Source organism: Drosophila sechellia, chromosome 3R, assembly GCF_004382195.2.
Source record: "Drosophila sechellia strain sech25 chromosome 3R, ASM438219v1, whole genome shotgun sequence".
NCBI lineage: Eukaryota > Metazoa > Arthropoda > Insecta > Diptera > Drosophilidae > Drosophila > Drosophila sechellia.
In genome coordinates this window covers 4,854,294-4,876,647 of record NC_045952.1, presented here as the reverse complement: position 1 = coordinate 4,876,647, position 22,354 = coordinate 4,854,294, and the positions used below count along the sequence as shown (strand labels likewise).

At 43.4% G+C, this 22,354-nt stretch overlaps 1 protein-coding gene across 4 annotated transcripts; it reads left to right on the top strand.

The window, feature by feature from the left end:
• The first annotated feature begins 1,084 nt into the window (after nt 1-1,084).
• On the top strand, nt 1,085-9,477 carry LOC6614052 (ATP-dependent RNA helicase p62). Of its 4 annotated transcripts, XM_032720391.1 has the most exons (6): nt 1,085-1,198; nt 1,443-1,712; nt 4,811-5,932; nt 6,019-6,257; nt 8,199-8,377; nt 8,534-9,477. In XM_032720391.1, coding segments are annotated over exons 2-6 (1,743 nt in total). In that variant the 5' UTR covers nt 1,085-1,198; nt 1,443-1,710; the 3' UTR covers nt 8,735-9,477. The 4 variants fall into 4 exon arrangements, with proteins under 4 accessions (XP_032576282.1, XP_002038506.1, XP_032576283.1 ...); XM_002038470.2 differs by lacking the exon at nt 1,085-1,198 and having other exon boundaries at nt 1,264-1,712; XM_032720390.1 differs by lacking the exons at nt 1,085-1,198; nt 1,443-1,712 and adding an exon at nt 3,804-3,829.
• Nucleotides 9,478-22,354: the final 12,877 nt, after the last annotated feature.

The window sequence follows — 22,354 nt, the reverse complement described above, 5'->3', positions numbered from 1 at the left end:
ACTGAAGGACATATAAACTGGATCCAACTACGTGTTATCTGTTATTTTAGTCTTTATCAATTGATTTGTTGAAAATGACCAACTGAAGTGGTAGCAACTTATAGATCATACGGAAAACCACATCAAACAGTTCCACTTTTTGGAGGGAACCGACTTAGCCGAATTTTTAAACCGACTGACCATTGTCTTCACAGTACAATTAAGATAGTTCGTAGTAAGATAATTGAATAAAGTACAGTAATGTAATTGGTAAATTTGTAAGAGCTTACAGATACTCTTTATCAATAAAACGCCGTGAATTTCAAATTTTTGCCATTTTGAAAAATAAGTGCAGAGTGGTGTTAATATGTATATGTGGCTGCTTGATCCCCATTGATCACAATTTATTTTCCAGCAGAATATCTATCTTTAGCTATTTTCAGTCATATCAATTGAAACGCCTTTAATTTATGAACTGTCTGTTCGAAAAAACTCGAGTGAATTTACCGATTTCTTTCTTACTCATTTTTTAGATGTTAACATTAAAATTATGTTTAAAATATCAAATTTATTTAGTCCGTATTACTTTTTATAGACTTGAAATGGTAACCCCATAATGTGCACTTGTAGTTCTATGAAACTTAAAAATTAATGATGATAGAAATGGACAATTTGTTGTATAAACAATAATTTATTTTATGCTGATTTTAGATATTTTTTTTTTTTGAATAGGTTTTATATTTTCTTTCAGAATATTGATTCAACATTATATTTATATAATTAATAGTAGAAATCAATTCTTAAAACTATTAGTAAACAAAATGCGATATTTGCGCTTTTATGTTTAATACAAAACATTCAAAAAACGACAAATGGGGTGAGTCTTTGCTAAATGCTGAACACCGAAAATTGTTTTATCCACAATATTTTAAGGAATATTTACTAATCTCCGCACGAATTACTTTTTGGTAGGCTGGGAAATTGAATAATTTTCAAGATTAGGAGTACGGACAAATGACGAGATACATTTTAAGTTCGTTTCAGCAGAATCTTGAATATTAAAAACTTAGCGGGCACCGCATTCAGCTGACTATCGATAGACTCGCAACGAGGTGGTCACTCTAATAGACGTTTTCTTGCGAACCCGCTGCGGTCACACCAACATTACGACTAATTTTTCCCCTCCATCTAGGGTCACTCTAATTTTGGACGAGGTTAGGTAAGACACGCGCGGATGTTGCGCTGCGTAGGATAAATTCGCCATTAGCATAAGCGCATTGTGGCTAATACTTCGGGAAAATGCTTAAGCTAGTGCAATACATAGCCCCCCGGGTGGGCGGCTCAACGCCCAGGCCGGCCGCATGCGGCTGGGGCAACCTGCTATTGATTTCCCCGAGAAGTGGCCCGAGTTCCGAGAAATGTATAACGCAACGTCGCCATTTTCTTTTCTCCACCGCCAGCAGCAGCGGCACTTTCGCTTCTTCTTCTTCGCTCTGCACCGAACACCGACAACAGTTCCCCGGGAGTCGCAGGAATCGCGAGACAATACTGTTCCCAAGCACACATAGTAGTCTCCAAGTTCAGTCGCAGCGTGCGTTTCGAAACAGCTCGAAACCAGATCCAGACGACTACGTAGATTCCATCCCGAAAGCAGAGCAGCGGACGAGGACGAGGAAATCGCTTTTCAACGATCCCGACGAGAGAACAGAGGAAATCAAAATTGAAGGAATAATGTGAGTACGCCGCAAGATTTCTTATGAAATGCGTTGGTTTTTTCCACTCGCTGTCGCCATTTTATCACCCTTCGTGCCTTTCCTCTTCTTCTTTTTTATTTTTTCTGTACACCTACGAAGCGAGGTGATGAGTAATTAGTGTGAGCGAAAGAGAGTGAGTTTGGGGAGAGAGAAAAACACATGGTTTGCTAAAATTTGACAGGCCGAGGTGAGGTTTTCAGCCATTTGTTTTCTTTTTTTCTTTTTGCTTTGTGTTTGCCCCCGCATATCCGCAAAGGAATAGAAAAAGCAACAAGAACGACAGCGCACGTCATAAAAAGAATTTGCCTGATTTGTGAAACGTGTTCTTGCTTCGTTTGCTTTTTTATAGCGTTTTAATTTGTCTGTATGCCCCGAACACGAACACGCGCACTCACACAGCAGCACATTGGGACTTGCTTGTGTGCGTGAATGCCTGTTGACGGCGGCATTTTCACGTGCTCGTATAACAGTTCGGCGAGTGTGTGCGCTCGTATAACAGTCGGCGGCTGTCACTGACTAGCGCCATCCTGCTCACTCGCCAGCATGCCTTTCAATCACGCTCTTTCCCTCGCTCACACGAGGTTTTGTAGAGATATCGCGATGTTTTTGGTATTGGCAATTATTTTATACTTAACATCTACTTAAACTACGTAACCATATTTAATGCTTAATATGGGAAGTGCTTAATTTGGGAAGTGAATGGGGCTAAAGGTTTGCTTCGTTTGGTATACTAATACATAAATACTTCGAAATATATAATTATTAATTTACTTTGAGTTGAATTCTGTATACTGAGCACAATGTTAGGGAAAAGTAAGGTTATTCTTTCACTTTAAATTTTCTCTACACTAATTAAAGGTTCCATGCACACACATTTAATTTACAGCTGATCAAAAATGCATTTTAGCGATTATTTTGTCTTTTTTGCTGCGCTCTGTTTATGTTTACTTATCATGTACCATGCTTGTTATGCAATGAAAATGATTTCTTAGAAAGTTATACTATAATATTGATAAAAACTCAAGTAACAATTGAATGGTAATAGTAACCGAGTTCGTGAACTACGCCATCACATAAACGGCCCCATTAGTCTAAAATGTCAAATGACGCCAATTGATTATGATGAGGAGCTCCCCTTTGGCGAGCGCGCGATTCGTCTTTTCGCATGTCAAAAAGCGACAGGTAGACACACAGAAAGTCAGAGGTGCCCCCAGGGACTGTTCCCTCCGCTCCCCGTCTGCTGTGTGCAGAAACTAGGGGCAAGACATTTGGCTGTCTCATAAATGTTCAGAGCGTTCCGCTCCGCTAGTTGGGCACAAATGTTAGCGTGTCAGTGGGTCCTGCAAATAGACGTTTGGGCGGCACGGGGTGTTCCAAATTGACAGAGCAATAGACAAGCAAACGTGGGCCTGGATCGGGGTTGATTTGCATGGTGCACCCCATAGTGATGCCCACTAGAATCACGAAAATGGAGCTACGTACGAAGTAAAGCAGAAGCTAGTTCGTAACACAATAAACATTAATTATGTTGTAAATTTTGTTTTATATATTATCATCCAACTTAGTCTTGCATTATTTATTAGCATATTGTAACTACCCCCCGCAGAATTTATATTATTTTTCCCTAATTATTGCAAAGTGCTAACATATTTAGGTCGGTACCTTCGCCAGATCTGACTAGAACTGGAACTGGAACTGCCCCGGGTTGATTAATGCCAGAGCAATAAACACAGGGCTTTGTACGAGGGGCTGTTTAGTTTAGTTGAGCATTTAGGGGCTGGTAAACTGGGGTGGAAAATCGGTGGGAAGGGTGAAGGGTGGGCGGTAAATAGTAACCCTGCTCGAATTGCATGTTGTTGTCAATCAAATTTGCCTTACTGTTTGCATTATTCGAAATTTATTTAATTTCCCTAACACGCAATTAGTTTTATTTAAGTTTATTGCGGTTGTAGCACAGCACAACTCCATGTCAGCTGTTTAGCAGCGTCGAAAGAAATCGAAAAGCGAAGTCTTACCTTCCAAGCCAAGTCGCCCAGTCGCAGTTGAAATCCAAGTCCCAATTGGCAGACGTCTAGAAACGGCAGCATGCGAGCAAAGTAAGCCAAGACACTCGTTTCTTTTTCCCCAATTTTCTGCCAAAGAAATACTTAAGAAAAGAAAGTGCAGCTGTCTACGCCGAGCCGGAAAAATTGAGCCCAGTTAAGCATGGTTTAATTCTCGAAGGTCTCTTTTTTTTAAGGGAAAATACCGGAGTAGCCAAGTTTATGCCAAAAAGTTTCATTTTAGATGGCAGATAAGGAGGAATTGATTATACAAGTGTACAACGCGAAATCGCTAAGAAAGACCTTACAAGAATCCGCAATATTCGTTCGACTTTAAAGGTTTTGTGAGAAAACTATCACATTTGTAATAATAAAGTGGAGTGTCTTAATTCTACAACAAAACCTAAATTCGATTTTAAAAAGAACAAATTTTATCGAAATTCTGTTACAAAGCTCAAAGTGGAATATTTTCTTAAAGATTTCACAGAATTCGCGGCAGCGAAATAATAAAGCGAAGTCGTTTTATTTCCATGAATAAGCAAAAGGCCCTTTTGATACTTGACACCCGGTAAATTTCGGTAATGCAAGTTAAGCATATTCGAATTAAATTACTTTCCTTGGTAGAAATGTAACCTCATTGCTCAAATTTCTCATAGCTATCGTATTCATTTGCCTTAACCAAAGCCAATTACCATCGCAACCATTCATTTTGCCAAAGTAATAGTTATTGAATAACTTAGATCTAGAATGGAATACAATGCAAAAAGGCACGCTGGGTACGCGTGAATTCTTAATTTATTAAGTTTATGGGAAAATCACTTGTGATACCACTAATTTAATTTTTTTTTTATCTCGAATAACATATAGCATCAAGATAAATTGATGGTCAAAGATCAAAGCATTACAAGAAACTGCAAGTTACCTTAAGTTCAAATAAGCTGCAAGATGATGATGATGTGAGATTTCTTTTCTTGAGCATTCCTTTTCACTTCAGCATACTTAGATACGCATCGATCTTCCTTTGTTATTCCCTAGGGCACCTCACGATCGCGACTTTGGTCACAGTGGACGTGGCGGTCGCGGAGGCGATCGAGGCGGCGATGACCGGCGAGGAGGCGGCGGCGGAGGCAATCGCTTCGGCGGAGGCGGCGGTGGAGGAGGTGGCGGTGGCGATTACCACGGCGTAAGGAATGGACGCATCGAGAAACGACGCGATGACCGCGGAGGCGGCAACCGATTCGGAGGTGGTGGTGGATTCGGGGATCGCCGAGGAGGAGGTGGCGGCGGCAGCCAAGACCTCCCCATGCGTCCGGTCGACTTCTCCAACCTGGCTCCCTTCAAGAAGAACTTTTACCAGGAGCACCCCAACGTAGCCAACCGATCGCCCTACGAAGTTCAGAGGTATCGCGAAGAGCAGGAGATCACCGTGCGCGGACAGGTGCCAAACCCCATCCAGGACTTCTCCGAGGTCCATCTGCCCGACTACGTCATGAAGGAGATCCGCCGACAGGGCTACAAGGCGCCCACTGCTATCCAAGCGCAGGGCTGGCCTATCGCCATGAGTGGCTCGAACTTTGTCGGCATTGCCAAGACGGGATCCGGCAAGACCCTGGGCTACATCCTGCCCGCTATTGTGCACATCAACAACCAGCAGCCGCTGCAGAGGGGCGACGGACCTATCGCCCTCGTGCTGGCCCCCACTCGGGAGCTGGCCCAACAGATCCAGCAGGTGGCCACCGAATTCGGTTCCTCGTCGTATGTGCGCAACACCTGCGTCTTCGGCGGCGCCCCGAAGGGCGGCCAAATGCGGGATCTGCAGCGCGGCTGCGAGATCGTCATTGCCACACCCGGACGTCTTATTGATTTCCTCTCCGCCGGCTCTACTAACCTGAAGCGTTGCACCTACTTGGTGCTGGACGAGGCCGATCGCATGTTGGACATGGGCTTCGAGCCCCAGATCAGGAAGATCGTCTCACAGATCCGGCCCGACCGACAGACGCTCATGTGGAGTGCAACCTGGCCCAAAGAGGTCAAGCAGCTTGCCGAGGACTTTTTGGGCAACTACATCCAGATCAACATTGGATCGCTGGAGCTGTCCGCCAACCACAACATCCGCCAAGTGGTGGACGTTTGTGACGAGTTCAGCAAGGAGGAGAAGTAAGTAATTGCCTAATTGATACTAGAATTTAGAGAAGTTTCTCTTATAAAATGTATTAATTTAATATTTCCTCCTATCAATACAGATTGAAGACCCTCCTGTCAGACATCTACGACACCAGCGAGAGCCCCGGCAAGATCATCATATTCGTGGAGACAAAGCGACGCGTGGACAACCTGGTGCGCTTCATCCGCAGCTTCGGCGTCCGTTGTGGAGCTATTCACGGCGACAAGTCGCAATCAGAGAGAGACTTTGTGCTCCGTGAGTTCCGCTCGGGCAAGTCCAACATCCTGGTGGCCACCGATGTGGCGGCCCGTGGACTGGGTAAGTTTGCTCTCGCAGCGGCGTAGAATACACACCGTAGTTTGCGGCCAGAGGCGAATGATTTGGATGGGCCTGCTTAGCGATAAGGTCACACTTGCTAGGGCCATTGCTTACATACCATCACTACCACCAGAGAACACCGCACCTAACGATCACCCAGCATCATTACACGCAACCACTACATGCGAGCAGAACCTAATCCTATCCGTGAACCTACCCACCACCCGAACCCCCTAACCGCACTTAATGATATATCCCGGTATCTACCCACATCTAGCGAGCGCGCCAACTCAGAAACAGTTTTTTTTTAGACATAAGTCAAATGCCGAAATCGAATAATCAACTTGAACTTTTACCCCACCCCTGACCCTGACCTGCAACCCGTCCCCACCTGCAACACCCGGCCCAACCCCTGCTAAAATAATGTATGAAATGTGTATGATCGTATGATCCATATGCACTTCGGTGTACCTGTTACGCAACTTTTGTCTTTGTGCGTGTCTCTCTGCCTCTTTCTCTCTCTCCCCTCTCTCTCTCTCTCTCTCTTTCTTGTTTCTTTCTCGTTTACAGAGGCCGATTTTGGTAGTATGATGGGGAGGATAATGAATGAGCGGCGACCACTGCGAACACTCGTGACTTGAGCGACTTTTGCCAACATCAGAATCAGATCTGTTATGATATATGATGATAGCACACCCTGTGTGTGATATCTTGCGCAAAAGGACCGATGAAAGTTCTCAGATTCAGACGGTCGAGAGACACGAATATCGAATATCCCCAACATCATGCATCATATGTGGCCTCTGCAGTCCCCGACTTTTTGTTGAGAAAGAGTGAAATGATATGATATGATATGATACGTTTTTGCGACCAAAGACTACCATCTACCAACCAAAAACCATCTACCAATCAACCAATCAAGATCCAACAACAACAACTGAACCGAACCATCAGAGAGCCAGCTTTTTCCTCAGCAGTGGATGGCGGAAGGCGGCGTGCAAAGTATTGACGTGGTGGCCTGGCCCTTGAGAAAGCAATAGAATTGGACATGCACCAAGTCGACAGCAACAGCCACAGCAAAAGCCAAAGCAAAGCAAGCAAGAAATAGCACATTGACACCACCACCCACAACACAAACCACACTCCCAAATAAGAACACCTGACATTTGCTTAAACCAGAGTGAGGACGAGAAGATCCATCCGGAGATGGATGATGTGTGTGCTTTCGAGGATCCAGACGAAGATGCTGCTGCTGGGTGCTGCGTCCTCCCAAAAGCTCACTACCACCACCCACTGACCGCGTTTGCCGCCGCATCGGTTAAGCCCACTGCTCCTGGACGAAAAGGCGGCCCGCTTGTTGTTGTTAATCCTCCCAAAAAGTTCAATCTCTATATAATGGTCGTGTCTCCTCTCGGTGGTCATCTCCAAAATGGTCCATGTGAGAAGAGAGCTTAGTCAGAGGCGCACGCGGCTCAATGAAACAAACTCTCCGCTTCGCCGTGCGATCGAGATCGCTACCTTGCTGTTTCTGGGGAGAGTTTGGACCACGAGCTGCGCGCCGCCAATCACAGATTTTGATTGAGAGAAAATTGAGTGAAACAATTTATAGCACCAAGAAGGTAACGTACATTTTGAAACATTTTCTTTTTTTCTCTAAAAAAAAAAAAAACACATCCCACAAAACAAAATACCATAGACTCAATAGTATGCTAAAGTATAAAAAAAAAAATAAAAACAAAAGAAAAGACAAGTGTGTTCAAAGTGTTCAAGACATCTCGGAAAAACGCTAAAAATTGTTGCAAGCGAGCGCGCATAGCGGAAAAATCATTTGGCAATTTGAAAACTGTTCGTCGATTAAAAAATACACCCCAATTTAGTAAGAACACAGCCCGGAGCTCGAAACTAATCTGTGCGCCTTCTCTTTTCCCCGGACACCTGTAGACGTGGACGGCATCAAGTATGTCATCAACTTTGACTACCCGCAAAACAGCGAGGACTACATCCATCGCATCGGTCGCACAGGACGATCCAACACAAAGGGCACCTCCTTCGCCTTCTTCACCAAGAACAATGCCAAGCAAGCCAAGGCGCTGGTCGACGTCCTCCGAGAAGCTAATCAGGTGAGTTCTTAGCGCGGGATCAGGTTAAAACACCAATTGGGCAGTAAAATCTGGTTTGATCCTTTTAGATCCCTTTACCACATCGATTTACTGCTCTTTTTGATACTAACCCTGTGAGGTAAACACAATTCTGATGGTTTCTTATTTCTTTCTCAGGAAATCAATCCTGCCCTGGAAAATCTGGCCCGCAACTCGCGCTACGACGGTGGCGGCGGACGCTCCCGTTATGGAGGCGGTGGCGGCGGCGGTCGCTTCGGCGGCGGCGGCTTCAAGAAGGGCAGCCTGAGCAACGGACGCGGCTTCGGTGGAGGCGGTGGCGGTGGCGGCGGCGAAGGCAGACACTCGCGCTTCGACTAGATCGCGGACACTTAGATGAGCAGTAATAGAAGCTATAGGAACAGGAGATTTCAGTAGCTAAACTAAACCGCACTAGGTCCTAAGTTAAATTAAGTTCATAGCTTAAGTTTAAGAATTCGTACTACTTTCACCAAACCGCCGACGGTTATTTTTAGACCTAAATTCAGACTCCCTGATTAATGAAACACTACAAAAAGCGAGCTATTTGAACATAGCGAATTTATGTTTAAATGATTTGTAAGTTATTTGACGCTGACCGCGAGGTCGGTACAACACAATCCAATTGAGAACATCAAAAACACTCTTTACTTAAACGCAAAAAACCAATTTTCAAATATCATGTGATAATTTCTTAATTTAACGCAACGTATCACTAACTAAAAGCAAAGGAAATCGAAGCGCGAGGAGTACATTGATGTACTGGAGGAGAAGGAGGAAGTAAGGATCATTCCCGTCTGTCCCGTCTTGATGACAATGAACAAAGGCTGACCTGACGAGCGACCTTTGTTTGATAAATAAATTCTTCAAATTACTTTTGGAAAATTAACTTTTGGATACCTTTTATGGCTCAACACGAGAACAAGAATGTGAAGAGCGAACAAAGCAAACGGGAAATCGCATTAACTACTGACACTAATACAAAAGAAAAACAAACTGTATGTACAAGATGAGAACTTCTCACTTTCAATTTAATTTTTCGGAAAAAATAAAGTGTGTGTATACCTATTACAACCAGCAACAAAGCTTCTGTTTTATGCATTCAGCTCAACTGAATTGTAAGCGACTGGGTCCCACAAAGGAATGCCATTTCCCATGAAAGGTTGCGGGTGTAAAATAATCGTGATGGCAGCAATATTTTCGCAGACATCATTAAGTGCGAGACCTGGTCGCTCCTGGCAGTGTTACCAGCGATGCCCTCTCACCATCAAAAATGCCAGATAAGAGGTGGTGTCCTCCAGGGTGGGAATACCAGAGTTGCCAAGTTGGTTTGGTTACATTCACTACAATTACACTGATTATAAGTTTTAACTACGTTCCAGGAATCAATAGTTGGCAGCCCTGAGCGAAAGAAACACAAGGACCGGCGAGCGACGTGTCCGTGTCTTCTGACACCACATTTAGACGCAATGAAGCCAATTTACGTTCGACTTGGCCTGCTTGGTTGCTCGGGTTCCACGACCTTTCTTTGTCCAGGGTCCTCATCCGAGGTGCTTATGACAAGTTAGTTGGGTTCTCGGGACCAGATCGGTCCACTTACCCCGTTTGCAGGACGGCGATTTCCGAGGACCGATAATGACGCTGCTGGGGACGTGAATGTGGTCGGATTGGAGGTCCTGCGATTCGCTCGCTACGTCGGGACGTCGCGCTCCTGCGGTTGCGGCGAAGCTGAGAAGGAAGTCATTTGTTAAATTGCTTGAATTGGGCTGTGCGCGTGCAGGACGAATAGGATGTGCGGGAAAGCTTTGATTGGCGATATGTAAAGCCGAAGCAACTTTGGCAAATTTGTTATCAAGTTTTGAGGCAAAAGTTTGTTTGGGTCAGTCAGTGTTGGAAAATTTCTCTCTTCTTTCACTTGCCTTGATACCTTCAACACAAACCGTTTAAATTTATGAACTATAATAAATTATTTTCTTTATGCTGGAGAGAAATCTTTGTACACAAATTCAAATCATTCATAAGAAGCTAAAAAAAAGGTAAAAAAAATGAATGGATGTTCTCAGCTAACCAATTTAGATCTGTCACGACCACTATTTTGAATTCATTTTTTGGTGCTTCTCATTGGGTTACAAAACAATTTTGGCCACGCCTATTATCTAAAATCCTGCAGTGACGTGATGTAGACTTGTCCTGGCGGTAAGTATTAAATCTGTCAACCGAAGATGCCCATATCATTCCATTAATTAATGAGTTTGGCCAAAACACTATTCTAGTGCCTTCGGTTTAGGAGTTGAGAACCAATTTACCTGCCGATAGGTGGCGCACTTGTGATGTAGGGTCAACTTGCTCTTGAACATTCATTCGAGTAGTTGGCTTTTCCTCGTATATCAGTTATCTGAGTAAAGAGCATCTGATAGTCGATGACCTTTATTACATGGATCTTTTTGCTAAGATTGGCCAAGAAATTGGAGTAAGTTGTATATAAGGAAACTCCATCAAACCCCAAAAGTGAACTCGCATTCCGTAATCTTTTGTTATAATTTAGGGCTAGAACTAATCCCATCAGCGGGCCAGCGATGATAGCCCGAAGTGGAGCATTAGGCAGCCACACAACATTCGCTCTACGCACTCATCGCACTCGCAACTGGTAGCAACTTGCCTCTAGTCCGTCCACCTCGCTGCATCCACTACCCCTCCTCCATCATCAAAAGCCACATTCCACGCTCCACATTTGGCTCTCTGGCTCATTTTCATTCTTATCCCCTAGCATACACTGAGACAAATATGGCGAAGAAATTGTTACAACTAAGCGTTTAAGCTATGAAAAATGAAATGGAATGGAAATAGGAATTAGAAAAGGAAAATTTTAAAACTGTCTAACATAAATTTGCATGTGCAAGGGTTGCATTTTTCCCCGAGTGTATCACAGTAGCTAACTCAGAATGCCGAGCCGCTCGAGCAGGGCCACTTAACCGAGAGGCAAGCAGGTCACTTTGCTGTGCGCGCACTCGGATTACAAAGGGGGTGCCAGCAGCATAAATTCATTAAATTTGCCTAATTTCGTTTTGCCAGACGCACACATGGCAGTCCTACTCTCCGAATCCGACAATTGCCAAGGAGCTATGGTAGTGGTTGGGGGTCCTGCGGGGTGGGGAAGGGAGTCAGGACAACCAGTTGAAATTCATTGATTGTATTTACAACGCCCGCGACACCAGCGCTCCCCACGATGCCCCACACATGCTAACTGCTTTTGGTAATTTGACGCGTTATCACTTGTGTTGAGTTTGTTATCATTAAACCGGCGGCGCCGGCTGACGTACTTAAGCCAAATCAAAACTCGAGGAAACCGAAATGCGAACCGGGCTCCAGGCTCGAGTTCATAAAAGGCCGCCCCTTTGGCCGCCCGCACGCACATTAAGCACGCCTTAACTAACAGCCAGGCTGGGTCGCTTGTTTTTGACAACTTGGGGATAATAAGACATTAACTTCATGCACATCAAATACTTTATTTATGGGCGTCTGGGGTGAGTGCTGCACTGCAGCGAAAAGATATTGATGTCCTACAAAATAGGTCTAAAAAAAACGCGCTGTCCGTGGATATATGTAGATATATCCATATATAGATATACCAAAGATACTAGAATAATTCTATAATTGTATATACAAAGTATATAAAAGATTAAATATAGTAGTTGGCTTAAACTAAATTTAATTTAATTTTACTGTTTTCTCTGAACAAAGCTTTAAAGTATTTTTCAGCTTTATACAAAATTTTGAAAACCAAGTTACTGTTTCCGCGGTTTTATAAAAAATTGTACTATTGTAATAGTAATCATTTTCTTAATACAAATTTTATACTTATTTCTAATCCAAAATCTAGAGTTCTATATATTTATTTTATTCTTATAAATACATTCGTAATATTGGCAAAACCATTACCATTGTGAACAAAGTGGAAACAATTAGGATACATTACAAACGCACAGTTTTGCGCAGTGTACCTCTTTGTGTGCATAGTCTGCTTCCTGGGGCACTTCAAAAGAAGGCGATTGTGACTGCGAGTGCCACGCCCAGTCGAAGCTCCAAGGAAGCCAAAGTGCCGCGCCGTCTTGGGTTTCTCGGCCTGCTCATAATTTCGGCTCGGTTCCCGCATTTCATGGGGCTCGCTCTCCTGGTCTCCTCCTCTCCTGGAATCCTGGCCTCCATCCCCTCCTCGCCCACGCCTGCTTGATTTTTAATTTCGGTTAGCAGAGCCCTCGAACGCCCACCCCCTCCCCCACCAGCGCCCCTGGCCACAAAGATATCGGTTGCCTTGGCCCACGCTGTCTGTTTATTTACCATAGCTGCCTGTTTGGCAAATTAAGTGCAATTGCTTGAATTTAATTTCATGCAAATAAAAGTTTTGATTAGACGCCACACATTCCGCACGCCCCCACCTTGCCGACCATTTGATCCACCGACACATGTTCGTAATTAGGCACTTGGGCATATGCATGTGTGTGTGTGGTGGCCCACGTGGCGTATACGTAATATAAAACGAAGCGCATGAGATTCCCCAAAAATGGTAGAATATGCTTGTACCGGATATGCGGGTAATATAAACTATACGAGTTGGGGTCGTAATAAAATATGGCGATGCTCTCGCTTGATTTCCCCTTGCTTTAGCATGAATTTTTCAAGAACTCACACAAAAAGCATATGCGTACATAAATCTGATGTGAGACGGCTCTATTAAACTGGTGAATTCTAAAACATATTTTATGTGAGCCTATTCGGATGGTCGTCTTCAAAATACATAACACATAACACGAAAAATGTAAAAAAGTATTTAATTAACAATAAAAATTGAGCTCTTACACACATAGATACTTTAAAATAATTTTAAGCTGATCTGCATGTCTTTAATAAATATAAACTTATCACGCTGGTGAGAATGGGCTTAGTTTTTCTAACTATAGAACCATGCGTAGCTTAGAACATTGAATCTCAGTTCGGTTTTATGCTGCCAAAATAATTAAAGCACCAAATAATTAATAAAGTTCACCCCGACCTGCCATATGTCAAATGAAATTCCCTGCTCGGCAGACCAGAAAGGGAATGGGCCAGATGGGAATGGGCTGCCCGATAAAGGCACTTCATTCTATGCCATTTAGTTTGGGCCTAAACTTGCAGCAATTTGTGTCATATTTCTGGGCCGCCACGCCCGCACGGAACATAATTCAATAAAGCGTGGGCGGGCCACATGCCGTTCACGTCCTTGCTCGCAGGACAGAATCCTGGTCCGTGGAGCGAGTTTCTGCCCGATGCCTGCATAATGATGTCGCAGCACATTACATATTATGTAAATATAAAATTCAATTGTTTAAGCATTTAGCAGGCTGCATAATTTATTAAAATGGCACACCTGACGCATGCCGGCTGCCGGCAGGAAACAAAGGCCAAAGTTGCTTTGGGATACACTTAAAAAAAACCATAAAGTAGTTCGATCTGCCCTTTTTGCCATAAAATCAGAACATTATTACCCTAAGTGCACTCCAACCCTTTGAAAATCTAATCCTGTCTGTTAAATTGGTGAAATTGATGTTGGTATACTATACCACTATATAATTAGCTGAAGATGCCTTACATCCTTTTCGTTTTTCTCAGTGTGGCAGCAAGCCTGATGGGCGATGATGCTGCGTGATGCCTGCCTCAGCCTGTTCGCATCAGGCTGACGTCTATTGGCTTTTGTTGGGTGCAGGCGACGCCCCGTACGTCGCTGCCTGACAGGAATATAAACAGGAGGACGGGACAGGATGGCAGGTCCTGGGGAGGCAGGCGATGCAGGGACTGCACGCGGCGATGAAATTGATTTTAAAACTGCCAGCGCAGCTCATGTCGTTAGCAAATCATAAAAGTGTGGCCGCTGCTGTTCCCGCTCCTGCTGCTGCGCTTAATAGTTGTTGTTTTGTCATCGCATAATGAGGAAAGTGCCGGGGTTCCACCAGCTACAGCTCCTGCCCCGCTCCCGCTCCTGCTCCTGCTCCTGCCCCTGCTTCTGCTCCTGCTCGTGATCCTGCTGCTTGGCAAGATGGGTTCTCCTGGAGCAGCGGGCGGCACTGCATCTGACATTAAGTAAGATGGATGGCGTTGACGTTGCGTGCAGCATTTAGCCCTGATCCCTTTGAGTCCATATTGATGCCAAAGACGCGTCGTTGCCTTGGGGCGAAATTCAATTTGACCCGCCGATGACTTTGGTCAACTTCATTTTACGCTCAACTTTTAATGGAGCGCGGCCAATGACTTGATGAACCGTGTTACACCATTTGCACTCCACGAAAAATTACGGAAAATATTCAGTAAAATCGCTGGAAGCAAGGGGACATTTTCGAATATAACTTCAAGTTGGGCAAATGTATATCCACATAATGACAGCGGGTCAAAAAATACTGTTTTTTAAGACTGCGTCATGCTTAAATGTGAAAGAGAATTTTGTTTTACCAAAAGCTTTAAGTTGCCATAGCTCAAGGATCCTTTTTCGAGTGCACCCAACTCCCGGCTGGCTGCTAAATTAGCGTTGCAAATATCCCCTAATGTTGTTGTTGCCGTCCGCATCGTCGTTAGCCAACTGATTTTCCATATTAAAGTTGCAGTCAAGTGGTCTGTCCTTCAGGGCTCCGTTGTTGCTGGACGCGTGCTTTTATGCAAGATTTATGGCTATTTAAACGACGCATAATGTGTCCTGGCTGCCGCTGCTTCCTCCCCCGCCGGCAGACTCACCCACTCACCACACTCGGGCGCAAAAAAATACTTACAGGGCCGTTGAATGTGTGCGAGCTGTGTGTGCAAACACCACGCCACACTTCTTGACAACGTGTTCAAGTGGTTCTGGGCTCCTGCGCCTCCTTCACCCACCCACTGCACCCACTTTGGGCCACCACCCAGCAACCCGTCCTTGCCATATTTTATTTACATTTTTCACCCGTCGTCTGCTTGGCACATCCTGTTGTTGCCGTTACTTCTGCCAGCGGTCACTTCAAAAAATTCTCTTGAATATAATGCACTTAAATTAAATGACAGAGTTAAAAGTTTTAGTTAGTTGAAGCTTTCATTTTGACTAAGTTGTGGTCCTTTATTGGATATGCCAACATATAGATTAACATGGAGAAAACTTAATCTATGAAATGTATAATCAATGAAATACTTGTTATGGTACAGGAATTAACTTAAATATATTTAAATTAAATAGAAATTGGTAGTAAACAGCAAATTTCTCTGAGTGCATTGTTGATGCTCCTGCTTTGACTGACTGAATCCTTTTTTGTTGCCCGCCTGCTGTTTGCTTTTACTGCTCTTCTCCGCTTTTCCTTGTGGATCCAACCCCCGCAGCTCTGCATTCGTTTTATTTGCATTTTTGTTTCATTTTTCTAATGAGCTGTAATTTCTTCTTTTATTTGCAGGCGTTATGCGTGCGTACACAAACAATAAACGGCAAAAGGGGAGCCCCCGCCGCGGGTGTGAGTGTAAGTGTGTGTCTGAGGTGTGAAAAACACTTCTAATATGCAAATGGCTTTCCTTTCGGCCCAGCTTTCACTTGGCCCTTTCTCTGTCTGTCTTTCTGTCTGTCAGTCGTCGAGCTCCAGTTCGTGTTCGGGCCAAGGCCAAGTCACTAGAACTTGTGATTACCAGAGTAATTGCATTCCAACATTCCAATCGGCTGAAAAGAGCGTGTTTCAGTTATTTCTGAAACCGCTGAGATTTCATTACGGCTAATTAAGCCTCGCATGTGGGATGATTGCAGTACTAACGCGATTCGATCTGGCATACATCCATATTTAGTACAAAATATTACTGGTTTTGGTGTTTCAAAAGTTCCGAAATGTGTGTTTATCTTAATTGCTTGATTAGTGTACAAAAGTATTTAGAAAATTTCCTATTAGTGAGGTTTTCCAGACTAGAAAAGTAGCAGAAAATATGTTTACTTAAATAAGCAAAAAATAGGAGCAATGCAATAAATGTATACTCTTAAGAACTCATTTAGAAAAATAAAATAAATGTAGGCACTAAAAGATGATTTGTTCTTAGAAAATGAGTAAATATATTTCAAGTTGAAGACTTCCAAGGATGTCGGTCGAGGAAAACGAGCAATGTGCCGACTATACCTGCAGTTTTTCCATCCTTGCTATTGCCCAACAAAATGTGGTACGAATTATTGCTCCTCCCTGGAATCCTGGCCATCGCCGCCCACAAGGTCAGCAAGTTTATATTATTTAATTCGTTTGATTCGCCCACTTTGCGGCCTTTCTTTGTTATCTTACACAATTATCTGCATTGCAATTTGTTATGCAGAAATTCAATTTGCTTAACATTTCATTGGCAGCAACTTCTGGCGGTGCAGCCCCGGGCGGTGGCTTTGGCTTGGCGTTTCGCTTTGTGGTGCTCCAGATTCCGCCTGTTCCTGCCCAGAGCTCCCAGAACCCAGATCCCAGTTTCCAGCTCCCAGTTCTCGTCTCGCAGCTCAGAGAATGGCCCCTAGTTACCGCGTTTTGCCGCACTGAGAATTATTAGTGGTGTCATCTGTTTTCCCAATCAATCGACGAAGAGATTGGCCCAGTTTACTACAACTGAAATATTTATTTTTGCATCAACAATTAAAAGCGGAACTTTAAGTCGAGACTATAGAACATCCATTGCTTTAAGATCATTTGACCCACTTTCCTGTGCGTTTTCTTCAGTGTCCTGGATCTGGTTGAATGGTTTGGCTGCGTGGCAGTTGGCTGGTGGCCTCGACTCAGTTAGGCAGGATCCCAGTCACTCGACTCGGTCGACTACTCCATTAGCCTTTGGAGTGTAAAATTGTGCAAACAATTTCAATTATCCGAAGACGCTTTGCAGACTGCTCGTCCGGGTGCACAAAGAAAAAATACATCTAAGCTAAGGAATAAGCAAACATTCTGGACCAAGAAATATGGCTTTAAATACTTCACTTTGTGTGTACGTACTCAAGATATGAAATCAAAACATAAATGCTCTTTTTGTCAATTAATTTAAAAGTATTTTTCAAGGGGTGCACTCTCTCTCTCTCTGGGTATTTGAATAATTATAAAAGCTAAAATGCTAAACCAAAATTTAGCTGGCGTGGAATTTAAAATTGAACTAAAAGGCCCTTTTCCATCCAAAGCGCTTCCTGTTTTATTTTATGCTAAATATTTTCCTTGTGTTGTGTTTTTTCCGCGATTCTACGAATATACTCCTGGATGTATTTTCCGGAATGGTGAAGAGGTGGGGAGGAAATGTGGCTGTGAAACGAGATGGCAGCGAGCAGAAGAGAAAATATTTATGTAATAATAAGGCCAGCGAAAACAAGAATTTTAATGGCCGCGGACATTGGCTTGTCTCCAGTTGCCGCCAATCCTGCGCGAAATTGGAGCAGCTAGAATTTGGCCCGGCAATTGACTTGGCGTCTGGCAGTGGACCTGGACCGCGGACTGGCTCCGAATTTAATAAGGTAGCTCCGACTGGACCTGGGCCTCGACCAGAAGCGACCGACTTGGAGTGAACTTTAAGCAGGGCACACACAAATTGCCAGCTTATGGCCAATGAATGCAAGACGTTGCATCGGACTGCCAAAAAAAGGCCAAAGAAGGACGAGGGGGGAGGAGTGGAGAGTGGGCGAGAGTGGCAGGAAGTGGGGCGCTTAAGATGGCGGGCACGAAAACGCAGAACCGGAAATTGGCGGCCGCCATTGGCTTTAAAGACTCCGATGACTCGGACTTTTGCTGGCCACTTTTTGTTCATACGTATAGAGTTTTCCTCTTGCCAGCTGGCGGGGTTTTCATTCAATCATCCATTTATTTTTTGACCATTTTCCAGGACAACTGGGTGGTCACGATGGAAAAACTCACCGTCGGTGGAAAAGGACGGAGAGCGGAGGAACTTAGTGCGCTAAGAAATTCTTTCAGCCGGAAGCGGAGAGATAACATTTTGTGTGTGTTTAAGTGTGTGAGCCAGTCTGACGCTTTGTATATAAATGCAAGTAATGCGGAAAATATGAAAAATGTTTGGAATCTCGAAGAGGGAGGGGGGAAAAGCAACAGCGGAAAGAAAGCCCTCTACGAATATAGGAAAATATTCAGTGCAAATAATAATAAAGCACCATTACAAAGTGGCATGCGTTATAATTGAAAATAAATACGACAATAGAATGTGCTCCTGCGGACTGGGAAACCGAAGAAAGGACCTTGAAGGAAGCGGAAACAAGAAGAAGAACAAACATCCTTGCCACTAATTGATGACTAGCTGATCGCAGTTTCCTCTTCCCATCCTTCTTTTCAGAAAGGAACCATTGGAGTAGATAAACTTAGACTGATTCGCTTGGTCATCCAGTAATCAACAGCTAGAGCTACTGATTTGGACTATTCTCAGAGTGATTTTGATGCATTGAGTGAGTTATTTTGATTAATATTATTGTCACTGGTTGCATTTGTTTAGCTCACAATTTTTCTACGATAAACATCTTATTATTCAAATCAAGATATTTTATTATATTTTCAACCTTTGTATAAAAAGTCAGAGGATCTTTGCCGCTACTCAATTTAAATAAGATGAGTAACTATAAATCTGTTGCGCGTTGTCTTTTAATTTAACTTCTTCCAATTTGTATTTTCGATCACAAATCAGTTTCATTTTAAATTAAGACAATAATTGATATGTATTCCGATTAAGTGTTATGATTATGTTTAAAAATATGAAATTTTCAAAAAACAAATCTTTATGAGTTTTGACTTAGTAAACGTTTTTAATGAGTTCCATAAGTTCCATATCAACCAAGAATTTCTATAATGCGTAGGCAATATAAATTAAAAAATATATATTTTTTATAAATATACCTCTTAGAAAAGTTTCAAAATAAAAAAAAACTGTAGGTAGCCACATATATTCATTGCATTTAAAATATTTTTAAGATTCTTTCTTAACTTTATTCGTGAATTTTCGCCTTTTAACTACATACTCATTGGCTCCAATGTCGTTATGAAGGCCTAGCAAAGCCAGGCCGAAAATGAGTTACTCGTAGCTGTTGTCCAATTTCAAAGGGTCCTCCAACAGGTGAGGTGGCCAGTTCGGATTACGCCCATTGGGCGGCTGGAGTGTAACCAATTAATTCCCTGCAGCTGTTGACGGATGGCCAACAATACGCCGCCGCTTACCTAAGCCAACTTGCATAACAAACAAATTATACCGGTGACCAGGGCCCACATAATTATGGAGCTCTCGATTCGCAAGAAGTCGCAGCAAGCGGAGCCCCAACGTCCAATTTCTGGCACATAATTTACGGGGGGAAAAAGGAAAATCGCTTTTCAATTGGATGGGGTCTGTTTGAATTGCGATTGCTGTGGGGTTGTGAGGAGTGTGGATGGTGGATGATGAGGGTGGGGGCTATATTTTCTTCGATCCAACGCCGGAGAACAACATCTGTGCTGTGTTTCGGAGGCGCAATGGCAAATGAAAATTCGAAAAATATTGCACAGCAGAAGGAGCCATGAAAAGGCCGGAGGCACGGTGGTCCCAGTCGCAGTCGCAGCATCATTGAAATGTTTTTGGCACTTTCGGCGTGAAGTTGCCGATGAAAATGCCGATGCCGATGCCGATGTCGATGCCTTTGCCGTTATGATTATTATTATTATTGGCAGCACACCGCCCCAAATTTCCAAACTCCCACACACCCGCCGCCCGCCGGCGCCGCCGCATGGACAACAATGCATGGATGAATTCAGGAGTAATTTTCCGAGTCGACAAACGACAAATTTCCTTGCCTCCTTCGACACTTTGCAGAGGGTCTGGGCCATACGTTCTGGCCCCGACTGCTGGTGCTGCATTTGAAATTTATGACTTTTTGACTATTGGCAACAGATTGTCGAGCGGCTTCATTATTTGGCTGGAAAACTTTTGAATTTTAATTTGAAAATTATGCCCTATTCAACCGTTTTAATGAACTGTGCAGCGCGGCCCACTTCAATGACCCTTTTATGGCAACGCCGCCGTATGAGTAACGTTTTTGGGCCCTAATTACGCCGAAAATACATTATAAATTAGTATGCCCGAGTTCGGTATTTGTTCTCGGGCGTTAATTGAACAACCCGCCCGCCAAAAGTCGAAACGTGTACAACAAATCACAGTACAGATGTAGAAAAACCAGGCTTAAACCGAAAGCGATTGGCTTGGAAGTGGATATTTAGGCCAATGTATAGTCGAAACGGTTTAGAAAATATAATTGTTTGCTCTTTTCTGTAGAAAAAGAGGAAACACGTTGATGAATTTTAAACATAGGACATTAACTATTAACTAACTATATAGTGATTGATGTTTTTCCTCCAAACAACATTGTATACATTTCTTTCTGTGCTGCGATTTTCTGAGCACGCACAGGACATAGAAAACCGTACTCCTGACTCCCTGGAGGCGTTGAGTATGTGCTCTGCAATGCGTGTCGTGATTCGCCAAAAACATGAATGGAACTTACCTTTTTAAGTGACTCCTAAACACCCCGCAAAGATAAATAATTGAATTTGAGAATCAACACAAGCAGTGGTAAAACTAGGTGATAATTTCAAATCGATTACGTAAATAGCTATGGTTTAAATATAGAAATAATATAGCTTCAACATTCGATGCCTAAAATTGACTTAAATTTATCATCGCTAATATGAAGTTAAACTTATTTATACACAGTAGGTGTAGGAAAATACCAACACTGAATAACTAATAAAATAGTTAAACAGGGGGAGAACGCCAAGGTCGATTTTCACGACTATCAGATACCCGTTACTCGTTACTTCGACCTCTTACTTAATCATCAACGAATGCACTTCTATACTACGAGTGATATTGGAGTACGATCTCGGTGTCTTATTTTCGTAAATTTAGAAGGAGAAATATTCTTTATAGCACTGATAAGGAGTTTGAAGCAATAGTGGAATTTTCGAGACTCCAAGAGTATTTTCCTAGCCCCCATAACAATGTTGTCGCCATCCTCTACAACAGCAGTTACAGACTCCGTGTTTGGAGTGGGCGAAAAAATCGAGTTAGTTGCCAACATTTATGCGCGTTTCCGGTTACAATTGTCACGGGAGCCAAATACAACAGAGCAATTTGAGGGGCCGGATCGGATGGGGGAGTCGGTGCTATGCAGGACCGACTGTGGCCCCCATAAAATATCAGGTTTTATGCATTTAGCTGGCCAAGTGCACACACAAACTTTTAATTTTATTTCGCCCGTCTGAGCGCGAAGCCAAAAGCTAAAGGCGCACTGGCCAGTCCATCGGGCATTTTATGCACCCTGGCCACCGGTCACCTTACCAACTGACTCCTCTATATTGACTATCGGAGGAAGCTTAAAGTCGAGGTGCAACTCTGTGCCACAATTATGCCTGCCAATTAATTTCGACTCGCAAGTGCATTGCTGCGATATAGATATGTGAGCGAGTATAGCGCTACTAAATCGCACCTGCTGCCGCATTGTGAATGAATAATGCGGAATAATGCTGGCAGTGGCTTATCTGCTCGGAAGCACAAAGCAAGTTTGTTGGCCAGCGCTTATCGCTGCGTTAGCCAAAACTTAATGCTCTGCGAGCCAGAGGCGATTAAATTGCAATAACAGAAGCAGACCACCCAATCGTTCGCACTCAATGTGCGGATGGGGTATTGTTGTTCAAAAAATGTTACATCGCCGCAAATGTGTTTTTCAATTATCACCGGGATTATGTTAATTTGCGCTTCTTTCCTGCGCTTCGCAGCCGCAGCAAATCGCCGATTTATGTGCATTTAGTAAGTAGATTTTACAGATTTTACACATGTTATGGCATTAATTTATGGTTATGCGAGTGGATTTTGACTTGATGGAGAAGTCTTTATAGCTGCGAGCTATAATTGAGTTTTAAAATGGTAGTAATCGATGCAATTTTACCTAGACTGCATTGTTGCAAT